General features: G+C 49.1%; 1 protein-coding gene across 1 annotated transcript in view; it reads left to right on the forward strand.

Annotated features, from left to right (window-relative positions):
- The window catches only part of COL23A1 (collagen type XXIII alpha 1 chain), a 340,482-nt gene that overhangs the window by 284,042 nt on the left and 30,453 nt on the right, over positions 1–25,987 (forward strand). Inside the window, exons 4-5 of the mRNA XM_090287896.1 lie at positions 13,265–13,272; positions 14,719–14,745. Coding sequence (XP_090144022.1) covers positions 13,265–13,272; positions 14,719–14,745 — 35 coding nt within the window. The remainder of the gene's footprint in view (positions 1–13,264; positions 13,273–14,718; positions 14,746–25,987) is intronic.

Below are 25,987 nucleotides of genomic sequence, written 5' to 3' on the forward strand. Positions count from 1 at the left end.
GAATGAAGAAAATCACAAAATTCGAGTGTAAAGAAATGAAATAGAAAATAGAAAACAACAGAGAAAATCAAAAGACAAAAAGTGATACTTTGAAAAGATCGACAAAATTGACAAATGTTGACCTCCAGCCAAGATGGAGGCCTAGACTGACACACTCCATCTCCCTCCACAACTAAGAAGGAATACATCTACTGCAAAACCAGAAATAACCAGTTCTAGAAAATAAAGCTACATGGAAGTCCAACATATGAAGTTATAAAGAAGTGGTGCTTGTCCAGACAAGTAGGAGGGACGAAGTCAGGGCAGAGAGGTCAAGTGTGCTGGCGGCAGCAGCTGTGGCGATGGCAGCGGGACAGCAGTAAGCACTGACACTCATATTTTAAAAGATGTGAGAAACACTTGGGGAGCACCCCCAGCTGCAGACAATACCCATCAGCTCACGATTCTAATGCCAGGGAAGGCAGGCCTCCATTGCCTTGGACAATGAAAGCCGGAGAGGGTGGGGACGGAGGAAGAAGCTACTGGTCTCTCAGTGGAGAGTAAATGGCAGTAATCCATCTTGGACCCCCGCCCCGACAGAAAACACCACAGTATGGTGAGAAAGGTCGTTCAGTAGTGACAAATGCATGGGGCTCTGCCCCGTATAGCGTAGAAGGTGTGACAGCCCTGCCCATGAAGCAAAGGTAAACACAAAACTGTCAGGATGGCACAGATCATGATAGAGATCCCAGTGACGCAGCTGATCAGCCAGCAAATATCTGATCTAATGGATCAACAGATAGAAAATCTTTCTGAGGCACAGGTCAGAGCTTTGGTTATAAGAATGCTTACAGACCTGACAGCAGATCTTAAACAAAACGGGGAAGGAATGAAGGCTAGTCCTGCTGAAATGAACAAAAACACATACAAAACAAATGGTGAGGGAAAGAAAACCAGGGATCAAATCAACAAATCAGAACATAGGGAATGAACAAACAGTCAACCAGTGCAGAAAGAAGAAATGAAAAGTGAGGAAAATGTGGAGAGGCTCAGAAACCTATGGGACAGCTATAAGCAGGCCAACATCTGAATCATAGGGTTGTCAGAAGGTGAAGAAGAAGAACTAGAAGTTTAAAAATTATGTGAAAAAATAATGAAGCAGAACTTCCCTAACTTGGGGAAGGAAATAGACTTACAGGTCCAGGAAGCACAGAGAGTTCTGAAAAAAACTCGACCCAGGGAGAACCACACCAAGACACATTATAATCAAAATGTCTAAAATTAAGGATGATGAGAGAATCTTAAAGGTGTCAAGAAAGAAGAAGAGAATTACGTACAAAGGGGTCCCAATAAGACTATCAGCTGATTTCTCAAAAGAAACTGTGCAGACAAGAAGGGCCTGGTAAGAAATATTCAAAGTAATGAAAAGCAAAAACCTGCAACCATGATTACTCTATCCAGCGAAGCTGTCATTCAGAATAGAAGGGCAGAGAAAGTGCTTCCAGGACAAAGTAAAACTGGAGGAGTTCATCAGGCCCAAACCACTGTTATATGACGTGTTAAAGGGACTTGTTTAGAAGAAGGAGGATCAAAACTATGAACATTAAAATGAAAACTGTATCACAACCATCAACAACAGAAGCTAGGGAATTAAAACAAAGGCAAACTAAGCAGGCAACAAGAGTGGGAAAAGAATTATAGGTATGGGGAATATTATGGGGGGAGGTCAGCTGGGAAGGGGAAGGGGGTAAAGGGAGGGAGATGGTACAGGAATTAAGAAGCATAGCAGGAGGGAGTGGAGTAGATAGGAAGATGTTGAGAAGAACTATATGCACAACCAATGGGCATGGACTAAGGCGGGGGACAACTGGAGGGAGGGGAGCCACTTGATGAAGGGGAACAAAGGAAAAAGAAATTGGGACAACTCTAACAGCATAATCAATAAAGCATATTTTTAAAAAAAGAAAGAAAAGAGTTACGTACAAAAGGGTGCTTATAAGACTATCAGCTGATATTTCAAAAGAAACTTTGCAGGCAAGAAGGGACTGGCAAAAAGTACTCAATGTGATGAAAAGCAAGGACCTACAACCAAGATTACTGCATCCAGCAAAACTATCACTTAAAATGGAAGGGCAGATGAAGTGCTTCCCAGACAAGGTGAAGCTAAAGGAGTTCATCATCACCAAGCCATTATTATATGAAATGTCAAAGGGACTTACTTAAGAAAAAGAAGATCAAAACTATGAACATTAAAATGACAACGAACTCACAACTATCAACAACTGAATCTAAAAAACGAAAGCAAAATCCAATTAAGCAACCAGAATAGGAACAGAATCATAGGCAGAGGGATCATTTGGAGGGTTATCAGCTGGGAGGGGGAAGGGGGAAAATGAGGAAATGGTGCAGGGATTAAGAATCATAATTGGTTGGTACAAAGTAGACAGAGGGAAGTTAAGAATAATATAGGAAAGGGTGAAACCAAAGAACTTTTATGCACGACTCATGAACATGAACTAAGGGGAGGTGTGATTGCTGGAGGGAAGGGGGGTACTGAGCAGAGGGGAGCAAAGGGAAAAAAATTGTAACTACTGTAACAACATAATTAATACAATATACTTTTAAAAAAGAAGAAATAGATAATATAAATACACTGATAATAAGTAGAGAGAAAATCATCAATCAAAAACTTTTCAGCCTTGGCTGGTGTAGCTCAGTTGGTTGGAGCATCATCCCATAAAAACTGAAGGATCACAGGTTCAATTCCTACTCAGGGCACATACCTAGGTTATGGGTTTGGTCCCTGGTTGAGGTGTGTACAAGAGGCAACTAATCAATGTTTCTCTACCGCATCAATATTTCTCTCCCTCCCTTCTTGTCCCCTCTCCCCTCTCCTCTCTCTCTAAGATGTTCTCGGGTGAGGATAAAATTAAAAACACAGTGGATTGAGCGTTGGCCTGCGAGCCAAGTGTCGCTGGTTCAATTTCTAGTCAGGGCACATTACTCGGTTGCATGTCAGGTCCCCAGTTGGGGGCGCAAGTGAGAGGCAACCACACAGTGATGTTTCTCTCCCTCTATTTCTCCTTTCCCCTCTCTCTAAAAAATAAATAAATAAACAAAACAACAAATAAATAAATAATTATTAAAAAAAAAACGAAAACAAGAAACTTTCCACTAGATGGCTTTACTGATTAATTCTAGCAAACTTCTTAAAAAGATTCATACCAATTCTTTACAAACGCTTCTACAAAGTAGAAGAGAAGGAAACACATCCCATTCATTTTTTAAGGCCAAATTTATCCTGACACCATAGCCAGGCAAAGACATCACAAGAAAAGAAAACTACAGACCAATATCTCTTCTGAATATAGACACAAAAATTCTCAACAAAATACTAATGAGTGAATCCAGCAATAAATCAAAGAAGATCACACACCATGAGCAAGTGGGACTTATCCCAGAAATACAAGGTTGGTTTAACATCAAAAATCAATCAAGGTAATACATTATATTTTAAAATAAAAGGCAAAATCATATGATCATCCTAACAAATGAAGGAAAGAACATTTGACAAAAATCCACAGCCTTTCATGATTAAAAAGAAAACACTCAACTAATTAACAATAAAAGGAAATTTCCACAACTTAGTAAAGAGTGTTTATGAAAAACTCATAGCTAACATCATATTTAATGGTGAAATATTGAATGCTTTCTCCTAAGATCAGGAACAAGACAGAGATGTTCATTCTTGTTACTTCTATTCAACATTGTATTGAAGGTTCTGTTCAGAGCAACTAGGCAAGAAAAGAAATAAAGTGCATTCAGATGGGAAAAGAAGTACAACTATCTCTATTCACTGATGACAAGATCTTGCATATAACAATTTTAAAGAATCCACAAAAAGTTTATTAGAGCTAACAAACATGTTCAGCAAGATTGTATGTAACAAGATCATTATACAAAAGTCAATTTTATGTCTAGACACTAGCAATGATGAATTTTAAAATGAAGTTAAGAAAACAGTTTTATTTGCAAAATTATTAAAAAGAATAAAATACTCAAGAATAAATTTGACAAAAGAATTTAGAGACTTGTACACTAGAAACTATAAAATATTGTTGAAAGAAATTAAAGAAGATCTGAGTAAATGGAAAGACATCCCATATCCATGATTTGAAAGATAATACAATGTTAATACAGGAATACTCCACAAATTGATTTATAGATTTGATGCATTTCCTACCAAAACCTCAGTTGGATTTTCTTAATTGACAAACTAATCCTAAAATTCATATGAAAATGCAAAGAATCCAAAATAACAAAAACTTCATTCAAAAGTAGAACAAAGTAAAAGGGTTCACACTTTTGAATTTTAAAATATAATACAAAGCTGCAGTAATCAAGACAATGTGGTACTAGCATAAGATAGACACATAGATCAACAGAACAGAAATGATAATTCTAAAAATAAATCCCTACATTTATTGTCAATTTATTTTTGACAAGAATGCCAAGACAATTCAATGGTGCTAAGACAACTAACTGCAAAAGAATGAAGTTGGACTCCTTCCTCACACTATACACAAAAATTAACCCAAAATATATCATAAACCTAAATGTAACACATAAATTATAAAATCCTTGTAAGAAAACATAGGAGTAAATCTTTATGACCTTGGGTTAGTGAATTGTACCTTACACATGACACCAAAAGCACAAGTGAAAAATATTGATAAATTGGACTTTTCAAAAATTAAAAATTTCATAGAGGGGTTCAAAAATAGATTTGAACTGGCAGAAAAAAAGAATTATAACCTTGATAGATCGCTAGAGATTGCAATTAAAAGAACAGAAAGGATATGTAATGAAGAAAAATAAACAGACTTCCAGCCAAGATGGAAGCACAGGTAGATACACTGCATCTCCCTCCACAACTAAGAAGAAAGACAACTACCTCAAAACCGGAGACAACCAGAAGTTCCAGAAAATCAAGCTACATGGAAGTCCAACAAACAAAGATTTAAAGAAGAAATACTCAGACAGGTAGGAGGGGCAGAGCCAGGGCAGAGAGGATGCAGTGTAGAGGCAACAGCAGCAACAGTGGCTGTGGCCAGCCCCTGGAAAGCACAGTAACACATTAAAAAGCAGAAAGCACAGTAACACATTAAAAAGCAGAAAGCACAGTAACACATTAAAAAGTGCCGGGAGGGACACCTGGGGAGTGCTCCCAGCACCAGACCAGACCACACAGCTCAAGGTTCCAGCACCAGGGAAAATTCCCATTGTTTCTGACTGTGAAAACCAGTGGGGGTTGGGGCAGAGGAAGAAACTGCCGGTCTCTCAGCAGAGTCCATTAGTTTTGGGGCCCCCACAGTCTTAGAACATCTGCAGACCCACCCAGTCTGGGAACTATGGCCAGGGCAACATCTAGAGAGGCACCAATCCCATAAAGGAAGTGGGAGAAGTGCCTGGAAAAGGGGTGAGTGCTGAGCAGGTGGCATTGTTCCCTCTCAGGCCCCTCCCCCACATACAGCACCACAGCATGGTGAAAGGAGTCATCCCATACTGACAAATACCTAAAGCTCCGCCCCTTACAATGTAACAGATGCAATGGCTCTACCGAAGACACAGAAGCTAATACAGGGGACTGTCAAGTTGAGGAGACAGAGAAGTATGGCCCAAAAAAGGGAACAGATCAAGGTTCCAGTGGGAGAACTAACCAACAAGGAAACAGCCAACCTAACAGACAAGGAGATAGCCAACCTAACAAACACAGAGTTCAAAACACTGGTGATAAAGATGCTCACAGACTTGACAGATATGCTTGAGTATGGCAAAAGCAGAAGGGAAGAAGTGAAGGCTAGGCTAAGAAAAATGAACGAAAATTCATGCAAAACTAATGGTGAAGGGAAGGAAACCAGGGTTCAGATCAATGATTTGGAACATAAAGAAGAAATAAACAGTCAACCAGTACAGAATGAAGAAACAAGAACTGGGGGGGCGGGGGGGGAAAAACAAGGAGAGACTTAGGAACTTCTGGGACAACTTTAAATGTGCCAACATCTGAATCATAGGGGTGCCAGAAGGAGAAGAGGAAGAGCAAGAAATTGAAATTTTATGTGAAAAAATAATGAAGGAACACTTCCTTAATTTGGCAAAGGAAATAGATATACAAGACCAGGAAGCACAGAGAATCCCAAACAAGCTAGTCCCAAAGAGGACCACACCAAGACATATCATAATTAAAATGCCAAAGGTTAAAGATAAAGAGAGAATCTTAAAAGCAGAGAGAAAAAATAAGAGAGTTACCTACAGAGGGGTGCCTATAAAACTGTCAGCTGATATCTCAAAAGAAATTTTGCAGGCAAGAAGGGACTGGCAAGAAGCATTTAAAGTGATGAAAAGCGAGGACCTACAACCAAAAATACTCTATCCAGCAAAGCTATTATTTAGAATGGAAGGGCAGATAAAGTGCTTCCCAGACAAGGTGAAGCTAAAGGAGTTCATCATCACCAAGGCATTATTATATGAAATGTTAAAGGGATTGTTTAGGAAAAAGAGGATCAAAACTATGAACATTAAAATGACAACAAACTCACAACTATCAACAACAGAACCTAAAAAATAAAGACCAAAACAAACTAAGCAAACAATCAGAATAAGAACAGAATCATAAATGTGAGGATCATTTGGAGGGTTATCAGCTGGGAAGGGGAAGGGAGAGAAATGGGGAAATGATGCAGGGATTAAGCATAATTGGTAGGTACAAAATAGACAGGGGAATGTTAAGAATAATATAGGAAAGAGTGCGGCCAAAGAACTTATATTCATGACTCATGGACATAAACTAAGGGGGGGGATTGCTGGAGGGAAGTGCGGTACTGGGTGTAGGGTAGCATAAGGAAAAGAAATTGGGACAACTGTAACAACATAATCAATAAAATATACTTTAAAAAGAAAAGAAACAGTACCTCAGAAAAATGAGGACGCTTTTAAGTGCACTAGCACACATACAGTGGGAGTACCAAAGGGCAGAAAAAGGAGCAGAAAAAAATATCTGAAGAAAAGAATGGGTGAAACCTTGCCAAATCTTTTGCAAAACATTAACTTACATGTCCAAGAAGACAATGAAGTCAAAGTAAGATAAATGCGAAGATACAGACCTAGACACATTACAATAAAAATGCTGAATGTAAAAGACGAAGAGGAAATTCTGAAGGCAGCAAGAGAAAAATGACTCATCCATACAAGAGAACCCCAATAAGATTAACAGCTCACCTCCCATTAGAAACAATGGAGGTCAAAAAGTAGTGGATGACATGAACTTTAAATGTTTAAAAGAAAAAAATCAACCAAGAATGTTATACCCAGCAAAGCTATCTTTCAAAAAAATGGAAAAATAGCCCTGACTGGTGTGGCTCAGTAGCTTAGGAGTCATCCTGCAAACTGAAAGGTCAGAGATTCAATTCCCAGTCAGGGCACATGCCTAGGTTGCTGTCCCAATCCCAGTTGACAGCGAACAAGAGGCAACCAATTGATTTCTCTTCCTCTCTTTGTCACTCATTTCCCCTCCCTTTAAAAATAAATAATTTTAAAAGTCTAAAAAAATGAAAAATAAAGATATATAATGGTGATGGCTGCAAAATTTTGTGATTATACCAAAAATCACTGAACTGTATAGTTTTTTAAAAGTTAATTTCATGGAATGTGAATTACATCTCAGTAGAACTGGGGGAGTGGGTTTAATCCATTAAATTTACTTTCTACTCAGGCTTCTAAGCAGCACCACTGCCTGCCCTGCACAGTGTCTGAGCAGGGCAACTGCTGAAACCCACCTCCATGCCCAGGCTAGCCTGCTAGGCCTGAATTTCAGGGTCTTCTACCTAACAATGCCATTACAGCCCAATGCTGGAGACCTTTCTGAGGTGTCATTTAAACAGGAGATTCTTCAGACCTGTTATATAGTCAGGGTTTGTTCTGCAACATGAAGTCAAACTACATTTTGGTCAACAATGGACTGTGTATATGACAGTGGTCCCGTAAGATTAAATAGGAGCTGAAAAACTCCTATTGCCTAGAGTATCAATAGTCACCACGACATTGAAGTATGACACATTATTCAGTTATTTTGGGTGATGCCAGTGTAAGCAGACCTACAGCACTGCTGGTTTTATGAAAGTGCGCCACATACAACTACGGACGGTACCTAGTAGTTGATAATGGTAATAAATATGATGTTACTGATTCATGTATTTACTCTACTATACTTTTTATTGTTATTTTAGAGTGTTCTACTTATGAAAACATTTGCTGTGAAACAGTACTTCGTGTTACACAGACAGCAGCCTCAGTCATCTTGAGTTTATGCTGCTCTTGATTGCTTCTTTTTCTCTTGTGTGTGATTTAATCTCATGTTGTTTCATTCAGTATCATATAAGCACACTCTGTGATGTTTGCACGACAAAATTGCCTGGCAACATGTCTCTCAGAACACAGCCCCATCGTTAAGCAGCGCATGATTGTCATTCCAGCCCACGTTGTTTCTGGTACCTCTTCTGTGTCCTTGCTGTCTGGGGGACCTAACACATGCACAGAGTCTCACTCAATCCTCGCAGCGGTCCGGAGAGACAGAGACACTTACTCCCACCTTGCACAGGAGCATGCTTCCCCTCTGAGAGCCAAGGCTCGGGGGCCTCGGAGCTGCCTGGCAGAACTGGTCTAATTAAAGCTGGGGCTGAGGCCTGCGCCAAGTGCCTGCCTCACTGACTCATTATTGGCTCTGAGTTTGCCAGCCCCCCAGCCACATGTCATCTCCCCGCAAACCCTTGGTTCACGCTCCTGCATGGGGAACCTCTGGAGAAGCATGGCTGCAGCTCGTCTGCATAGTGGGTTTGGGTTGGGTTTTCAAGAGTCAGAAGCCAGGGCCTCTTAATCTGAGGTGGCTGAAGGCAGAGAGGCAGAGCCCTCTGGGCAGAGCAGGGAGCAGGCGGAGTGGGAGTCAGGAGTCTAGGCCAACAGATGCGCAGGTATGAGCTGTGAGCAGGACCAGGACCCTGTAGCTGCAGGCACCAAGGCCAGCCCTTGTCTTCTGGTGTGCAGCTGGACACGTGTCAGGCTGTAGAAAATATTCTTCCCAGTTTGCTTTTCCATTTGGGAAATGCTCAGGCAATGGTCACCCCAGGAAGGGCTAAGAGCTCAAGGTGGGCATGGTGGGGCCCCAGACCCTCCACATACCTCTGCTTACCTGTCAACAAGCCACTCTGAACCTCACGGTGCAAATGGGAAACCCTGTCCAGCCTCATCAGTTCAGTTAAAGAGGCCACAGAGCCATTGACCCCTCTACTCCCTCAGACTCATTTCATTCACTCCCCAAGTCATGGGCCCTATTTCATTGCTCCCACATTCCCGACAGCAGTCAGCAGATCCAGCCGACGCCTAGAACACATGTTTGAAAGCTGCCTGCGGAATGAGCTGGACTGTGGAGGGACCACCACATGGTCAGCTGGGGGCCCACCAGTGAGCCTCACTTTCTAAACAGGGGCCCCTGGTCAACCTGAGCCAGGCCCTCCTCCCAGCATCACTCTTGGGTGCCTGCTCACCCGAAGGCCACAGAGCCCATTGCCCAGGGCTGCCGCAGCACAGCACAGACCCCAGACAGACAGTGAGGTCAGTGGTGGAGGCTTGGAAGAGGCAGCAGCCTGCCAGATGCCCTCCCCCACCCGGCTCGCATCTCTGACTTTGTGTGCCTGCCAGGTGCTGGGCAAGCAGCAGAAGACGCAGGGAGCCAGGCAGGCAGGCCCAGCTCTCAGGGAGCTGCCTTGCTGATGGGCTGATAGACAAGAAATCACAAACAAATAAGTATTTAATAATTAAAAATGGTGGTCAGTGCTGAGGAGGAAGTAGCAGGGAGCTGATAGAAACCAGTGGGGCCAAAGGTGTGGAGATGTGTTCAGATCCCATGCTTATGAAGGGCTTTTCCACGGTCATACTGATGAGCTATGGCCTGCGACCACGGGCACACGGTAGATATGGGTGTCCTGAGGCTGCAGGACCCTGGAGCACCTAGAGAACCAGGCGGAGTGTGGTGGTGAGGGTGGGGCATGATGAGGAACAGACCTACACCAAGAGCAGGAGCTGGGTGTTATTCCATGAGCAACTGGAAACCCTGGGAAGGGCAAGGATTTTTAAGGACCCATCTGGCTGGTGAGGTTGAGGTTCCCAGAAGAAGGTGTTCACTAAGGAGGCTATGACGGTTCCGTGCCTGCGGAGCGATGGTGTCCTGGCAGCTGGCCCCAGAGAGGGGGTAGCTTGGTGTGTTTTGGAGTCTATCAGATGGGCAAGATATGGCCTGTCCCCCCACTTTAGGCTCAGTCTGGAGTGCTGCCATTCCCACTCTGGCCGCTCCTCTGTGGATAGAGAACAGTGCCATGGGCCAGGAGTTCCATGGGATTGCCTCAGGACGAACTGCCTCACACTAGCTGAGTGACCACAGACACGCCATGCACCTCCAGGGACCTCTTCCCTACAACATGGCTGTGAGGGAGGGAGGAGAGCTGGGCAGGAGTAGAGGAGGGTATGTAAGCAAAGGATGTCTTTCAATCAGAGGAATTGGAAGAGGGTATACAGAGGGCCGACTGACATATGAAAAGATGCCTAACACCACAACCATCAGGGAAATGCAAATCAAAACACAGCGAGATACCACCTCACACCTGTCAGAATGGCCATCACCCATAAGTCAACAAGCAACAAGTGTTGGCGAGGATGTGAAGGAAGGGGATCCTCATGCACTGTTTAAGGCATTGTAAGTTGGTGTAGCCACTGTGGACACCAGTATGGAGGGTTCCAAAAAATTTAAGATGGGTCTGCCTTTTGATGCAGCAATTCTACTGCTGGGTATTTATCCAGAAAAACCCACATCACTATTTTGAAAAGATATGTGCACCCTATGTTCATTGCAGCATTATTTACAATAGCCAAGCTATGGAAGCAACCCAATTGCCCATCAATAGATAGATCAATGAAAACTATATAGTACATATATACAATGAAATATTACTCAGCCATAGAAAAGAATGAAATCTTGCCATTTGCAACAACATGGATGGCCCTACAGGGTATTATGCTAAGTAAAATAAGTCAGACAGAGAAAGACAAATGTCATTTGATTTCCTTTACATGTGAAATCTAAAAAACAAAATAAAGAAACAAAACTGAAAAAGCTCATAGATACAGAAAACATTTTGATGGCTGCCAGATGGGAGAAGGTTTGGGAACTGGGTGAAAAAGGTGAAAGGATTAAGAAGTACAAACTGGTAGTTACAAGATAGTCACAGGGATGTAAGCACAGCACAGGGAATGTAGTCAATAATATTGTAATAACTATGTATGGTGCCAGGTGGGGAGTAGACAAATTGGAGTGATCACTTCATAAATATATAAATGTCTAATCATTCTGTTGTGCACCTGAAACTAATATAATATTGTATGTCAACTGTAATTGAAAATATTTTTAATTATAAGATAAAATCAGAGGACTCGGAGCACAAAGAAAGGATCTGCTCGTGAGCGGCCTTGGCTGTGACAGGCAGAGAGGGAGGTGGGTGCAGCATGGCCCTGGCCAGTGGAAGCGAGTCAGCTCCTCCCACTCAGCCTGAGGGACTTGAGAGGAGGCTGGGCCCAGGTGCAGGTGCAGGCAGGTGTGTGCACGTGGCATTGGGAAGATGATGGTGTGTCCATCCAGTGGCTTTTCTTTCCTTTGTAAAAGCAAGGGGTCCGCTGTACAGATGTCCAAATGACCAACACCCTGGGGTCTAGACTTAGGGGACTCACAGCCCCCATGTCACCATTCTTGGGTATTAGCGCCATCATACATGAGCTTCAAGCCAGAAACCTTTGTCTCACCTCTCCTCCCTCTATGCTGCATGTGCTCCTCTAACCCCACCCCAACCATTAAATCGAAGATAAGTCCTGTCTGTCCTCACTGACAAGTGTCTTCTGTCTCAGTCCTCTACATCGCTGCTGCCAGCAGGAGCCCAGGCTGCCATTGCCTACCTGGGAACAGTGGCAGCATGTCCCCAGGCTCAGTCCTGCCCCCTCGAATCACTCCTCCACGCAGAATCTCTCGGTGCCCCCCTCTGCCCTCTGTCATGGAGACAGGCCCAGCCCTGCCCTCCCCCACGTCTCTCCAACTGCAGCCCTCCAAAGCCCAGGGACCTGGGTGTGTCTGAGCTTTCCCCTCTGGGCCATGCACCTCTTTCACCTTTTCTCTCCCAGAAATCGTCCATCACCCTCTGGCCTCAGCCTGGCTTCCATCCTACATGGGGCCAGCCCTGCTCCGGTCCTGTGCTTTCACCTCTGTAATTATTTTTTTAAACACTTGTTCGTTCAAGGGAAATTCTGTGAGTCTGAGATCTTGCTTCTTACACTCACCCCTGGGCCCCATTGCTTGCCTCCCTGTGTGGCCTTACTCTCCCAGCTATGGTCCGGGGTTTGCCAGGAGCAGACCCAGCTGTGTGGAAAATGTATGGAGTTTGAGTTGAGAGCCCTCCTTCCTGTGAGCTCTGCACCCAACCAAGGATGTGGCCTTAGACAAGTCATTTCTTTCTGTTGTCATCTGTCAAATGGATGTGTTCATCATCTCTCTCACAAATTGCTAAGGTGGTCAAATGCAATCATGGATATGCAACGTGATTTGCACACCTGTTGGGGTCAAGAGCATTCTCCCTGAGTCCACATCTCTGGGGACAAGCTGCGGCTTGCTGCACCAGCCATTCCTGAAGCAGCACCTGAGCTTCTAGACTCTTCCCCTTCAAGGACCCTTGCACCCTTGCTGGGGCTCCTAATGCCGGGGCTGGGCCTCAGGCACTGCCCACAGGTCTGCTCGGCCACACATATCCCAGGGCCCTGTGCTTATTCTTCCTTCTGCCCCAAATGTTTTCTCCCCAGGGCTCTCCCTTCAATAGAAATGAACGGACTCTCCAGTGACCACCAAAATGCATCCTTCAGGCCAGAACAAGGTCCAATTCCTACCCGGGTGGCCAAAATCCAACACGGGCCCAAGTAGGAATCAGCAGCTGCCTCCTGAAATCAGCACATTAGCCCATGTGTGCAAGATTGTCATCACTTCACACGAGCCCACCCCAGCCCAGTCCTCTGCCTCTGGTTCTGGGGCTGTGACAGAGTCAGGGCCTTGTGCTTGTGCAAGGGGAGGCTAGTGGCTGTTGGGGGAGGGACCGTCTTTCCCTTTGGTTCTGACTGTGGCCTCTCTGCTTGTGTTTTGCAGGTCCTCCAGTAAGTGCCTTGGATTGTGCTCTCTGCTCCTGAAAGATAAGACATTTTGATCTCTCTCTGTAGGACTTCTGTGAAACTAATGTTTAGTTAGAGAGGTGTGTCCTAAAAAAATGAGTCCAGGCAGGGGCCATATCTTTTTTAATTTGTAGATGAGTGTAAGCACGGAGCTCCACAGGCTTGACCTGCCCCTCAAATTTCGCAGCCATCTTCCTTCCTAGAGTATTGGCAGAGCCTGCCACCCATCACTGCCCCCCACTCCTCTAATTGCACTGCAGCAGTTGGTGTTTTTGTCTCACGTGCTTTGACAGAAAGGGCTCTGGAGTCAGGCAGATATGCCGGTAATGAGTCTGGCTTACTAACTAGATTCTGGTGTTCATCCCTCTTTGCCAAAATACACTTGGCTCCCTGGGTTGGGCAGCTGGCCACTAGGGCAGGCGCTGGGTTTGAGAAAGGTGTGGGGCAGAGCTGGCGCCCCCAGGCAGCATTAGACGCAGGGGGGAGCCCACCTGGAAATCAGGTTCCTCTCCAAGAAACCTGACAAGCCTGTCTTTGAGCAGCCTGATAAATCCTGGCGAATCCACTCAAGAGGCACATTGAGAGTCTGCTTGAGTCGAAACGCACTTTCTAAAGGAATTCCTTTCAGATGAGCTGTTTTGTTTTTGACTTCCACTTGCCATGATTCATTTCCCAATCGACCCGTCAGAATCCGGGCTTCTCAAGGCATGTGGCACCTCATTGAGCGAGAAAGTGAGCTGGCAAGAATGTGCAGGTTCATGGGCCATGAGCAGCTTCCCCAGCCGAGTCAGACCCAGACATCACTCAGAGGCAGCTGGTGTGAGCTTGCTGCAGTGCTTCCTACAGAGGGCCGTGGGACAGGGTCTTGAATTTGGCTATTAAACTGTTAAGTGCATTAAACAATGCAGAATCCTGAAGTGGCCACCTGAGATGCATGTCCGCCTATGAGGCGCTGGCTGCAGGCAGTGCTCTGAGCTTTTGCAGCAGAAGCACCTGGGAGCAATAAATGCCCCCCGGCCGTGCCTCTGGCTCCAGTCCCAGGGTAGCAGCAGGCAGGACACCCTGTGCTCTCCAGGCCCCTCAGCATTTTAGGAGCATTTTCCATGGTGACTGAGACACTTCCCCAGGGAACCCCCTGTCTCTGTGTGGTGCTCACCATGGGTGTGGTCTGACACGGGAGGACTCACATGGATGCGTGTCCCTTTAGCCTGGCCCAGTGAGGCGGGAAATGAGTGCTCCAACCCCCAGACCCATCAGAGCCCTGAGTCTCCCCCTAAAGACATTAGTTGCCCACCAGCAGCCTCTGCTGCAAACCCTAGAACATGGGGTTGCGGGTGGGGGGGGCGGTCTGGAGCACTGACTGAGTGCTGAGTGTTGCCATATGATTTTCTGCTGAAAGTCTGATTATTAATGTTGTATTAATTACCACAGGGGCAATCAGGACGAGATGGCTACCCGGTAATTTGCCGTTTATTTTTTGCTCTCTTTGCCCTTTTCTTTCAAGCTAGCCTTCTTCCTCTGAGCCTTTATTGAACTGTCTGTGCTCCTCCCTCCTCTGCTCCTTGGGGGCTCGGGTCTTCTGTGAAGGGATTAGCATTAGCTCTGGATAGGAAGGACCTGCGGATGTGAGGGGTTGCCTTAGGGGCTCTCTCAGCTCCAGGTGCCCTGCAGGCAAAGCAAGGAGGCTTTGAGAAGGTGTCACCTTGGTGTCCTGAGCCCAACCCCCGAGCTCAGGGTCTCCCACACTCACTGCTCTTCCTGCCAGTCCAGCTCCAGAGCTCGGGGCCCAGCCCTTGGCTGTGGAGTGCCCTCTCCCGGTGCACAGAGAACTCCCTGTCCTGCCAACCCTGTAGTGTCACTGCTCAGAAGTGGGGACTGGTCGGCTCCAGTGTGTGGTGTCATTGCTTGTCAGATCTTTTACCATTAAACCTAAAACTTAGCTTATGCTTGGAATCAACATTCCCCAGCCCAGGCTGGTTGGAGGCCACGAAAGAAGCAATTTGAAAAGCAGCTGGGCCCTGCTGAGTCCTGCTCTGAGGTCCTGTCTGTCAGGGCGGGGGTTGGGGTGAGCCCGGGGGCAGGAGAGTGTGGCAGGACCATCATGTTGGGGGACATGTTTGTTCTGGGCCTCAGGCCAGAGAGATGCAGGGAGGGAAATGTGGATCTATTCAGGGGTCTCTCTAAGGGCCAGACCTGTCTCAGGATGGGCTGAAGAAGAAGGCTACGTGGGTCCCAGTCCTGCAGGAGCTGCCTCCCCAGGAGACTTTGGGAAGCAAGGGGCGAGAGAGGGGTGGTCGGGGAGGGGTGGTCAGGCTGGAGCACATGGAGACCTGGGCTTGGACTCCAACATTGTGCCCTCTATCTGGGTGGCCTTGGGGAAGGTGCTCACCCTCTCTGAGCCTCAGGTTCCTGCTGTGTGAAATGGGGTGATGAAGGCCTCCCCCCACAGCCTCGGAGCTGGGATTAAATGAGACTGACGAGGTGATGGTTACATAGGCTGCATCCCAAGCCAGGCCCTTAGGGACACTGTGGAGGCTCCAGGAGCATTCACCTTATGCCCAGAGCATCGCACGCTGGGTTCAGAGTCCAGTCTGGGCTCTGTGGAGTTGTCAGGACCACTCCCCCAGCAGCAGGCAGCTGGCCTCCCAGACCAGAGATGTCCTGTTCCTAGTGACATCACAGACGGGTCTGCCATCCTCCTGCAGGAGCACCTGGGGCCAGGCCACCGCCTCCCCTGCAGCTGGGCCACGGCCTCCCCTCTAGCTTTCCCTGACTAGGGAGGAGTCAGGATCCTACACAGCACCTGGGGCCCTAGGGAACCACAGGCTTTTGCTGGAACATTTCAGCCTCCTGTCTTGGGACCATTTGCTTCACCAGCTCAGGATAACTGAAAACTTTCAGATCCCTCCTAGCTAACTTGACACTCTGGGACCCTTCCAACAACCTCTCTCACTTGACACTCCGGGCTACCCTCAACTATAGATGCGCGTGTCCAAAGGGCCCAGGGTGGTGGCTGGTGAGGGGGTTCTTCCTCTTCCCCTGCTGTCATCTCCTCTGAGCACATAGTGACCCAGGACTCCTTTGTCCCTGCATCAGAGAGGATGTGGATGGGGTGGGGGAGCTCTGTGGGTGACAGGCTGGAGTCTGGGTGTGAAGTTAGGAGGCCTAGGGTTGACCCAGAGCTTGGATCCCTTGGCTGCCTTAAGTCTCCAGTTTCTTCCCTGTGAAGAGGGGAACTGGGGTTCAGGTGAAGTTAGGTCATCCTGGGGACACCCAGACACTGCAGGTCACTGCAGATGGTGGCCAGTCATGGAGCAACACAGGCTAGGAAGCTAGCCTGAGGGGATCGGCATGTGAGATGCTTGGCACCCACCTGGGCCAGAGACGGGCTCTGTGGGGGTGTGGGTGGGGCCGGGGATGGCCATCACATGTGTGTCCATTTCGTGTGCAGTTCACAGCTGTCTGGGGAGGGGGCAGGTTGGCGCTCAGCAAGCCTTCCTCACTGCCTATTTGCAGGCAGCTCCAGCCAGGGCTCTCAGCCCCTCCAGTTGGTCTCCAGCGGGAGCCCATTGTGAGCAGGCCCCACCAGGCAGTGGGTGAGGGAAAGCTCAGGTCTCACCCATGATTGCCCAGGGCTGAGTCACCCCTTTTCCTGAGATTGCCCAGCCCCAGGTGGCAGGCCCACCACCATTTCCATGCCAACCTGGGCCTCTTCCCTGCTTGCTGCTGGACTCTGGGCATCTGTGCCTGCAGCCCAGAGCCAGCCTGTGTGCCCCACTGTGTGGCTCCAGGCAGCCTCGTTTGGGCACTGCCCTTCTGTGAGACCCACAGTGTGGGGGGCGACACCCCTTCTGGCTTCCCTGCAGGCAGGAGAGGAGGCCCATGAGGGCAGGGGATCGGCAGGACTCATGCATTAGGCACTGAAAGCCCGAGCTCTTGCCTGTGGAGGGTCAGGCTCCCAGCCTGGGTGGGGTCTGTTCACAGACCACTCACCCTGCATGGTCATCCCCAAGGTCACGTGAGTGCCCAGCACGAGGGGCCTGAGGCACCTTGGAGGCACCTGAGTACTGAATGCCACACTGGCTTCCCATCACTCCACCCAGGTCAGTGCATTTTCCAGATTAATCCAGGCTGGCCCCAACTCTGACCAAGGCTAGCTGAAACCAGGTCCCTCTGTGGACCAATAGTGGGGGCAGAGGAGGACATATGAGCTACCACCATCTGCAGAGTAGGATGTGGCCTAACAAGGTGCAGTCCCGTGTCCACAGCTGTCTTGCCCAAAGGCCAGACCATCCTTTCTGCCACAAAGGTTCACTAATTGCTCCCTGCCGATGACAACAGACGGGTGTTTATTATAAAGCCTTCCCAAACTAGAGAAAAGCACAAAAAAGGGAAAAGCAACCATCCATGATCCTACCACCCACAGAGAAGTCCTGTGAATATTTTGCTATTTGTTCTTCCAGCATTTTCATGCACAAGTTTGTGCTTATGTTTCTTACTCTACAACTGAAATTACTGTGGACTTTTTTTTGTAGCTTTTCTTTTTTTCACTTAATGTATAATGAGATTTTTCCACATCATTAAGAAGTCTTATAGGATGTAATAGCTACATGGTATTTTATTATATATAATTTATTTAATCAGGTTCCAAGTTATAGTGTTTATATTGACAATTTTTTACCCTTTCAGTCGACGTCCTGGGAATAAATCTAGGCTTACATCCACGATTATCTCCTTAAGATATGTGTCTGAAAGTTGGATTGCTGGACCAAAAGGTTTGCACATGTTTAAGGCTTTTGATGTGCATTGCCAAACTGCCCTCCAGGAGGCTGTACTCATTTACATACCCACCAACAGCATATGAACACTGCATGTTTCCCCAAGCCATGGCCAACTGTGGATATTATACCTTTAAATTGATGCCAATATGATAAACTTAAAAATAGATGTGTGTATGTATGTATCTTGCTTTAATTTCATGTGTGTGTATGTATGTATGTTGTTCTAGCTTAAATTGTATAATTTTAGAGATTAAACTAGTTTTGAAAGATTTCTATAATTCTAACTGCCACCTTGTGGTAAGGTTTGGAATTGCAGGTATAGCATTTACCAGTTTGGAGGCTTTCAGGTCCTAACTGGTCCACGGACAGTAGATAACATGGTATCAGCAGCACAGGAGAATTTTGAACTCAGAACACTATGAGTCCAGATAGGACTTGCAAAAGAGCACTGGGCGAAGCATTCTTGCATTTTGGGGTAGTGATCAGTACTCAACGTTGACAAAGTGATTTTTCTATCTTATAACTAGCAGGTTTGGCTCTGTTCAACAATCTGTAAAGTATACCATGCCTTGTGCTGAGTACTGAGTGCACATAAAGACCCAGTTGCAGTCTTTGGGGAGCTCTGGGGAAGGGAGACCAACACAGCCGGCTTACCATGGGACAGAGAGGGAGGAATGATTAGGTGTCACTGTGATTTTCCTGAGGTTTCTTATCACAATCCCCTTTTTTCTCTAACCAATGAAAAGACTTCTCTCTCATGCAGGACTCAAATCTTGCCCAGTCCTTGACTTTTTTCCAGAAAACATTAGAACATTCCATTATCTCCTATTTACAATATAAAAATCTTTACTTTTCCCTTCTGTGGTATTTGACCTTTCTGACTCTTACCATTGAACTACGTAGTGACTTTCTAGTTTGTTTTACATCTTCAGATTGTGATTTAAACATTTCTTGAAAAATGTATATTTGGTGCCCTGGCTGGGTGGCTCAGTCAGTTGGAACATCAACCCATACTCCAAAAGGTCATGGGTTCAATTCCCAGTCAGGGCACATACCTAGGTTGTAGATTTGATCCCCAGTCGGGGTACATCTGAGAGGTGACTGATCAGTGTTTCTCTCTCACATCAATGTCTTTCTCTCTTTTCCCTTCTCTCTAAACTCAATAAACGTATCCTCAGGTGAGGATTTTTTAAGATTTCTCTGCATTTGGACAGATGAGAAGGGTGTTAGGTTGTGAGGCAGGCCAGTGGTGCTGTGACCCTGAGGTGGGGAGCCAGCATGCCATCTCCTCCATCAGTGACTCTGCACCAGATGCTTTTCTGGGTCTTGGACCATCACCAAGCAAGAGAGTTGAGGCCTCTCCCTGTAATGGAGAGAAGAGAAGCAACAAACACATAAACAAATAAACCAACAAGACAGCTTCAAGCAGTAACAGAAAGAGAATAAAGCTGAATGTGATGTAAGAGCTGGCTGGGTGGGTGGGTGGGTTTAATGTGGATTGAATGATAGAAGGCTCTTGGGGAAGATGACATGTGACCTGAGGCTTAAATGATATAAGAGAGGCTGTGACCTCAAGGGGAAATGAGCTCCTGACAGAGGAAAGTGCACAGACCGTGAGTTGGTGTGGGTGCCATGTGTCCAGGGTACAGGTGAGGCTGGTGTGTCTGGACCAAGTGAGCAAGTGACGGGAGGATGGTAGAAGGGGCAGCAGGAAGGTCTCAGGGCTCCATCGCATACAGTTCTGGAGGCCACGACGAGAGGTGGGAGGCCAGGAAAACTTGGCTCTGTACTCCTAGAAACCACTTGTCCCCAAAATTGGAGGTATGCCACACCAAGGGCTCAGAGCGTCTCCCTCCAGAGGAAACCAGAAGGGAATATCCTCTCCCATCCCCCAAAGCCCTTCCATCAGAGCCGGGAAGCAAATGCACCCATTGAGTGCTTGCTGTGTGCACTCTCTCATGTGCTCCCCCTGGGAGATTGTGGTATCAGCTCCACTTGACCAGTGAGGAAGCTGAGCTCAGAGGGTGTCTGGACTTGGCTGAGACACTGCCACTGGCCTGGCACAGCCCGATGAGCACCCAGGCTGCATCTCTCCTCCATCAGGAAGCAGGTCTGGAGTGAATGTTCCTTTTACCCTCCTCATCCTCTCCTTAGCCAGCCCTGGAGCACTTTCCACATGCCCTGCTGTCCACCTCATTATCATATTGTTATGATCCTTTCTGGCTTTCCCAAAACACAAAAACAAAAACAAGTCTAACTGAAGAACCCGTTTCTCCATCCCACCTTCTCTCCAGTTCCTCACTCATATGTCTGTGCCATAGTTGTTACTAGAAATTAGGAAGAAAAGCGTCCTTCTCGGGACAAAATGTCAGGTCCTGTCCTGTCAGGGAGCAGCTGCTGCGTGGAGCAGGGCCAAACAGGGGACTGCAGCTGTGATGGAGGCCCCACCCCTACCCAGAGGGAGCCGCTCAATCCTTCTGGGCTTCCACATCCACCTTTGTAAAGTGCTGGGCTTGGCGTGGACGAGAACTTGAGGAATCAGATCTTTGTAGCATGTCTGTTTCAAAGCATGTCCCTGGGCATTATGATTGCACCTGTTTTGTGGAGTAAAAACTGAGGTTGAGGGTGTCCGTGTCGCTCTCCCAGGTCTCACGGTGGCAAGCACGTGGGCCTGGCTTCCTCCTGCAAACCCCTGGGGCCCAGACAGTGGTCTGTCCTCCTACCACGCTGCCCTCTGGAGTCCCCGTGACTCTCCCACCTGCAGGTGGCACCAACTCCAAAGGCCTATGCTACCTGAGGCACATCACTCAGCCTTGTGTATCTCCTCTTACCACTCCACAAACTAGAGCTACAGGCCTGTCTCATGCTGTGTCGCCCGAGGAAAGGCAGAGAGGCCATTAGGCCCAGAAAGCACACATCCCATTCTGCACAGTGCTCGTAGGTCCCCACTGATATGGGCTCTGAGCTGCTTCAGTAGGTAGCTTTCTGGACCTTGCCACCTCTGTTAAGATTCTGACCACAGATGAAGGCCTGTCACCTCCAACCATCCTTCCCACTGTCTCCCAGTTGAGCATGAGACCCTCTCCTACAGAGCTTTAATAGTGCAGAGGGGAGGGTGGCAATGCACAGAAGCTGGGCTTCTGCCCCAGGAGCAAGGGCTGATGCTGCCCACGACCAGGGAGGCCTCACAGAAGGGAGCATGGAGTAGAAGTTCATCAGGAGGATGAGGAAACAGGCATTCCGTGAGGCACGCACCCAGGCACCATGAAGCCGACAGGGGTGCTCTGTGGTACTATGTGCCCACGGATGGTGACTCCGGGGGCAGGCCAGGAGGTGAAAGAAGGTGATGCTGAGTGAAGGGCCACCTACTGCCCAGCAGAAGAGTTTGAAAGCCAGGAAAACGCCTCAGTGATGCAGACAGATGTGGAGAAAGGGGTCCAGGTAGGAGGTGGCTGCAATAATTTGCCGCTGAAGCTTGAATCCAGGTGAGGGGCCAGAACCAGCGCTCCTCACACCCAGCAGTGCCAGCCGCCCAGGCAGGGCACCCAGGACCCATCTGGGTAACTGCACAGGAGCCATGGGGGGCAGGAGCTGCACAGCATCTCCAGAGCAGTAACAGGAGCCCTGACAGCCGAGGCCCCTGGAGGGGAGAAGCTCCGAGCTGAAACGTGAGCCACGGGGCAGCCTCCGCCTGGGACCAATTTTGAAATGAATGACTCAGTTGGACTGTTTGGAATTAATCAAGTGAACAAAGGACCGCAGAGCAGCACATTCATGTGCTTCCTTGCACCCTCGGGTTCAGACACAGCTTTGATTGTAAAAATGTAATAAGCTAAATGAGTCTCTGCAACATCCCAAATTCATCTGCTTTCAGAGCCTGACGCCCTACAGCTCATTTTGATCTGACCCCTGCAGTGCTACTCCCAGTCCTCCAAACCCCAGTGAGAGGAGAACAAGGTGAAAGCAGATGCCCAAAGTGAAAGCCCAGGACACAGCCAGGCACTCAGGAAAGTGCCACCATGCTGGCCTTGCTTCCCAGGGTCCCTTGCCAGCCCAACACAGGTGCTCCTTGACTCAGACCTCTTGCCTTGGCACATGCTGTGTTCCCAGCGTCCCCACCAGTGTCACATGTGGAGCTGCTGCTTCTGCCCTCGGTTCCCAAATGCCTCACTTTCCTCCATAGCTTTCCCTACCTTCCAGGCAGGGGCCAGGGCAACCCCAGCCACAGGGTCGCCTCTGAGGTACCTGCCCTCAAGTCCAGCTGCAGGAGAGCACTTAGCAGGTGGCCCTGCGGGTGCCCTCCAGTGTGCCTGCCATGGCAACTGTGCCACGTGGGACCCTCTGGACTGGTGGCTGGCTGACCTCTTCCCCTGTCCTATCCATGCAGTGAAGAGACAATAGGATTTGGGAATCTGTAGACTCTGTGACCTCAAGCATGTCTCTAACCCTCTTCATCAGTTGGGGGAGCCCTAGCACCAGGCACACAGGCTGGGTTCAGTGAGTGACAGTTCCTGCCTCTGTGATGGTCACTGACCTCAGGAGGGGTAGACCTGAAGGCTGAAGGAGTCCCACTCCAGGTGGTGTTCCCAGTGCCCCAGGTACCTGGCCCTCCCAGGCCTGGATCCTGGAGTTGGCTGGGCCCAGAGCAGGCATTACAGGTCAAGAGTGCCCTCTGGTGCTCACAGGCAGCACTGGAGCCAGTGGGAGACCCTGTTCATCCACATGAGTGTTCATTCAACAAATTCTTACTGTGTTCTCAGTGTGTCTGAGGCACTTTGTTTGGCATTTGGGATACAATCTGCAGAACTACATCCAGAGGCTGTGGCTGGAGAAAGAATCAGACTTCGGGGAAGTCCCGCCTCACTGCGTTCAGTGGTCGGGGGCCCAGCCAGCTGGGCGTCAGGGGGAGGAAGGGAGGCATGAGCCCAGGCCAGAGGGCTGCGTGGGTGTGGACAAGTGGGCAGCTGCAGGGGAATGTCCAGGCTGGCAAGGGAGCAGGAGTGGGAGAGTGGGGGCCACAGGCCGGCGGCCCCAGTGACCCAGCTCATTGTGCCATCGGCTGCCTCCCTGGGGGCCCACGTGGAAGGAACTCACAGTGGCACCCAACCTGGGGCGCTCCAGACTCAAACAAAAGCTGAGCAAACCCATCAGGCTGCCCAGAAAGTGGCCCTTGTCAGCGGGGGTGTGCAAGTCTGGGCCGCACACCTACCTGTCAGGAAGGGCATCTAGGGACAGGCTGGCCCCAGTGTGTCATTTCCCGTACAAGGGGGTGGGGGGTTCCACCCACGGGGCCTCCCTTGTTGGGGCTGCTCAGACCTGTACTCGGTGCGATCAGGTGGCATAAACCCAGTGCAGGGAGCCTGGGAGGGCAAGTCACAGACTCCTGGACACCCCTGGAGCCAGGCCAGCAGTGGCATAGAGCCCCAGGGACAATCCCTGTGGATGGGAGATGGCAGGAAGGCAGCGCAGGTCTGTAACTGAGAAACTGCTGTGCAGTGACGGGGTTGAGGACAGCTTCTCAGAGATGGCCTGTGAATCTCGAAGGAGAGTATGGGAGGCAGAGGGTCCCAAGGGCGGTGGCTGAGGGCAGGCCAGGGCGGATGGTGAAGTAGGAAGTCTCAGGCTTCAGGCCTGTCACTTGGGTGGAGTCCTGGGCCTGCCAGCCATGCTCGGTCCCTCCAAGCTTCACCCCCTCATCTGTGCAACAGGGGTAATTATGGAACCTGCCTCACAGGGCTGCGCTCAGGGCTGGTGACCTTGGATAACAAGGCAAGGAAGTGTGTCTTTTAGCTCCACCCCTTCCGGAACTCTACCCCCAGAACTGGCCCAGCAAATTACAGTCACAGTCACCCCTTCCCACTGGGTGCCACACTCCGAGCCCGGCACTGTCACCTATGGGGAACCGGTCCACCCACACCCCACCCACTTTCCAGAGGAGGAAATGGCTCCAGGGAAGGTATGCAGCTCTGTGAGGTCTGCAGGCAGGGACATGGCCATCAGGACGTCCCTGCACCTCTGAAGTACAGGGAGGCTGGCAGCGTGGGGCAGAGGCAGGGAGGCTGGTGGGGGCTGGCCCAGGACTGGCAAGAAGGTCACAGTTTGGAGAGAGGGCTTGGAGCCAGAACTGCAGGCTCACAGTGCATTGTTGCCTCACAGGAGTCGGCCAGGTGCAGAAATACGTGAGGCTGGCTGGGTGCAAGAGAGCACAGGGAACAGTGGGGCCTGGGAGGAACTGGGGGGCACACACCCCACCTACAGGGGGGGGGCCACACTTCAGCCCATGCAGGTTGATCATTATGTCAGCTAGTTCATTACCAGTGGGTGATAATGATGCTATCTGTGGAAATCTGTCCCATAGGTGACAGGGCCCACCGCACACCCACAGCCCAGAAGCAGTTTCCGGAGAGGCCAGACGATCAACCAGAAACAGAGGCCAGAGGGAGCAGGCAAAGGCCCCTAAACTAAAACTGGGGCAGGAGAGCGGAGGAGGAGTGTGACCTGGGCACGGCCAGGGCATCAGTGTCCCTGCAGAGCATCCGTGCCCTCGGGGTCTGCTGCCAGCTGTGCAGTCACCCTGTCCCCTGATGTCAGGATAATGCCAGGCCTCAGTCACATCCAGGCAGGCTGCTTCCCTTTAGACTGTCTCCATCACGGAATTCAAGCCATACTGGGGTGTCACCCTTCTGGCAGCTGCCACTCTGTCCTGCTAAATCTCCTCAGCAGACTGCCACCAAAATGGGTGCCTGGCCTGTCTGCTACTTTTGGTGTCTTCCACCAGACCAGCCCCTTGCGCCTGGGCTGGAGACAGCAGACCTGAGACTGACAGGTAGACACAGTCTGACTCACTGGTGCACCTTCCATCCTCCCGCTCACAGCAGGAGCCCGGGAGCCCTCCTCCCAGGAACAGTTTTCCCTGATACCTGACAGGGTAATTATGTAACTGGCAAATGTGTAATTTAAGCAGGTATTGGGGGATCAGTTTAAAGGCACAGCACCCCCTCCTCTAGCCATGACATATCATGTGGACATATGTGTAATTGCTTCCAGCGCACTGAGCAAGCTCTCTCTCCGAAATGGAAGCCAGCTGGCTTCTCGGCCTCACACAACCACAGCACTGAAAGGGGCCATGGGTCACAGACCCAGATGCCCCTACAGAGCTGGCTCATCACCTCAATGGGTCTGGGGCCAGCTGTGAGGCTGTGGGGCAGGGCAGAGCCCTTGGCTTTGGGGGTGCCCAGTGAAGGGAGTACCTGTTACAGTGGGTATTGCCAGGCACAGGGGCCCCAGGATGCAAGATCTTCCCATTTTTCTAGAAAAGTCTGAACTCCGGATGTTTATGTGAAATGTCACAATTTTTAAATGTTGCAACTAATTCAGTTAGTTGTTTTGTTTTGCTTTTAACTGCATGTTCTCAATCAAATCTGGCTGCAGGCCCAGCCCTTTGCTGTACAGATGAGAAGTCAGGGGGCGGGGGAAGGCAGCATTGTCCCTGGCTTGGCAGGCCCCTAGGACCCACCCAGCTAAAGCCTGGTGGTCCCCTCACCTGCTGTGAGTTGGGGTGCCCCAGGTGGCTGCACAGCCTACTCTACAGAGTCCCCAGGCCCCAGGAAGGGGTGCCTCAGGAGGGACTGTGCTGGGCTGTGCGTGAGAGATCAGGCTGCAGCCAGGCTAGACCTACGAAGAAAGGGTCCTTTCTTCCCTTCCCAAGGGCGGGGTCCGAGTCTGGGAAACTGCTGCGCCCAGACAGGCGTGCTGTGGCTGGCTTGTGTGCGAAGATCCTGGCCTTAAGAATCAGCCCCCCATGGAACCGGGCGACACTGAGGGCCTGCCCACACACCCCGCACACGCTGGACACCCTAATGACAGAGGCTTCACACAGGAATGTGCAGGGCCCCAGCTGGGACCCCAGACCCCAACAG

This window comes from Furipterus horrens, unplaced genomic scaffold (genome assembly GCF_987537825.1).
Source record: "Furipterus horrens unplaced genomic scaffold, mFurHor1.1.pri manual_scaffold_10, whole genome shotgun sequence".
In the NCBI taxonomy this organism is placed as follows: domain Eukaryota; kingdom Metazoa; phylum Chordata; class Mammalia; order Chiroptera; family Furipteridae; genus Furipterus; species Furipterus horrens.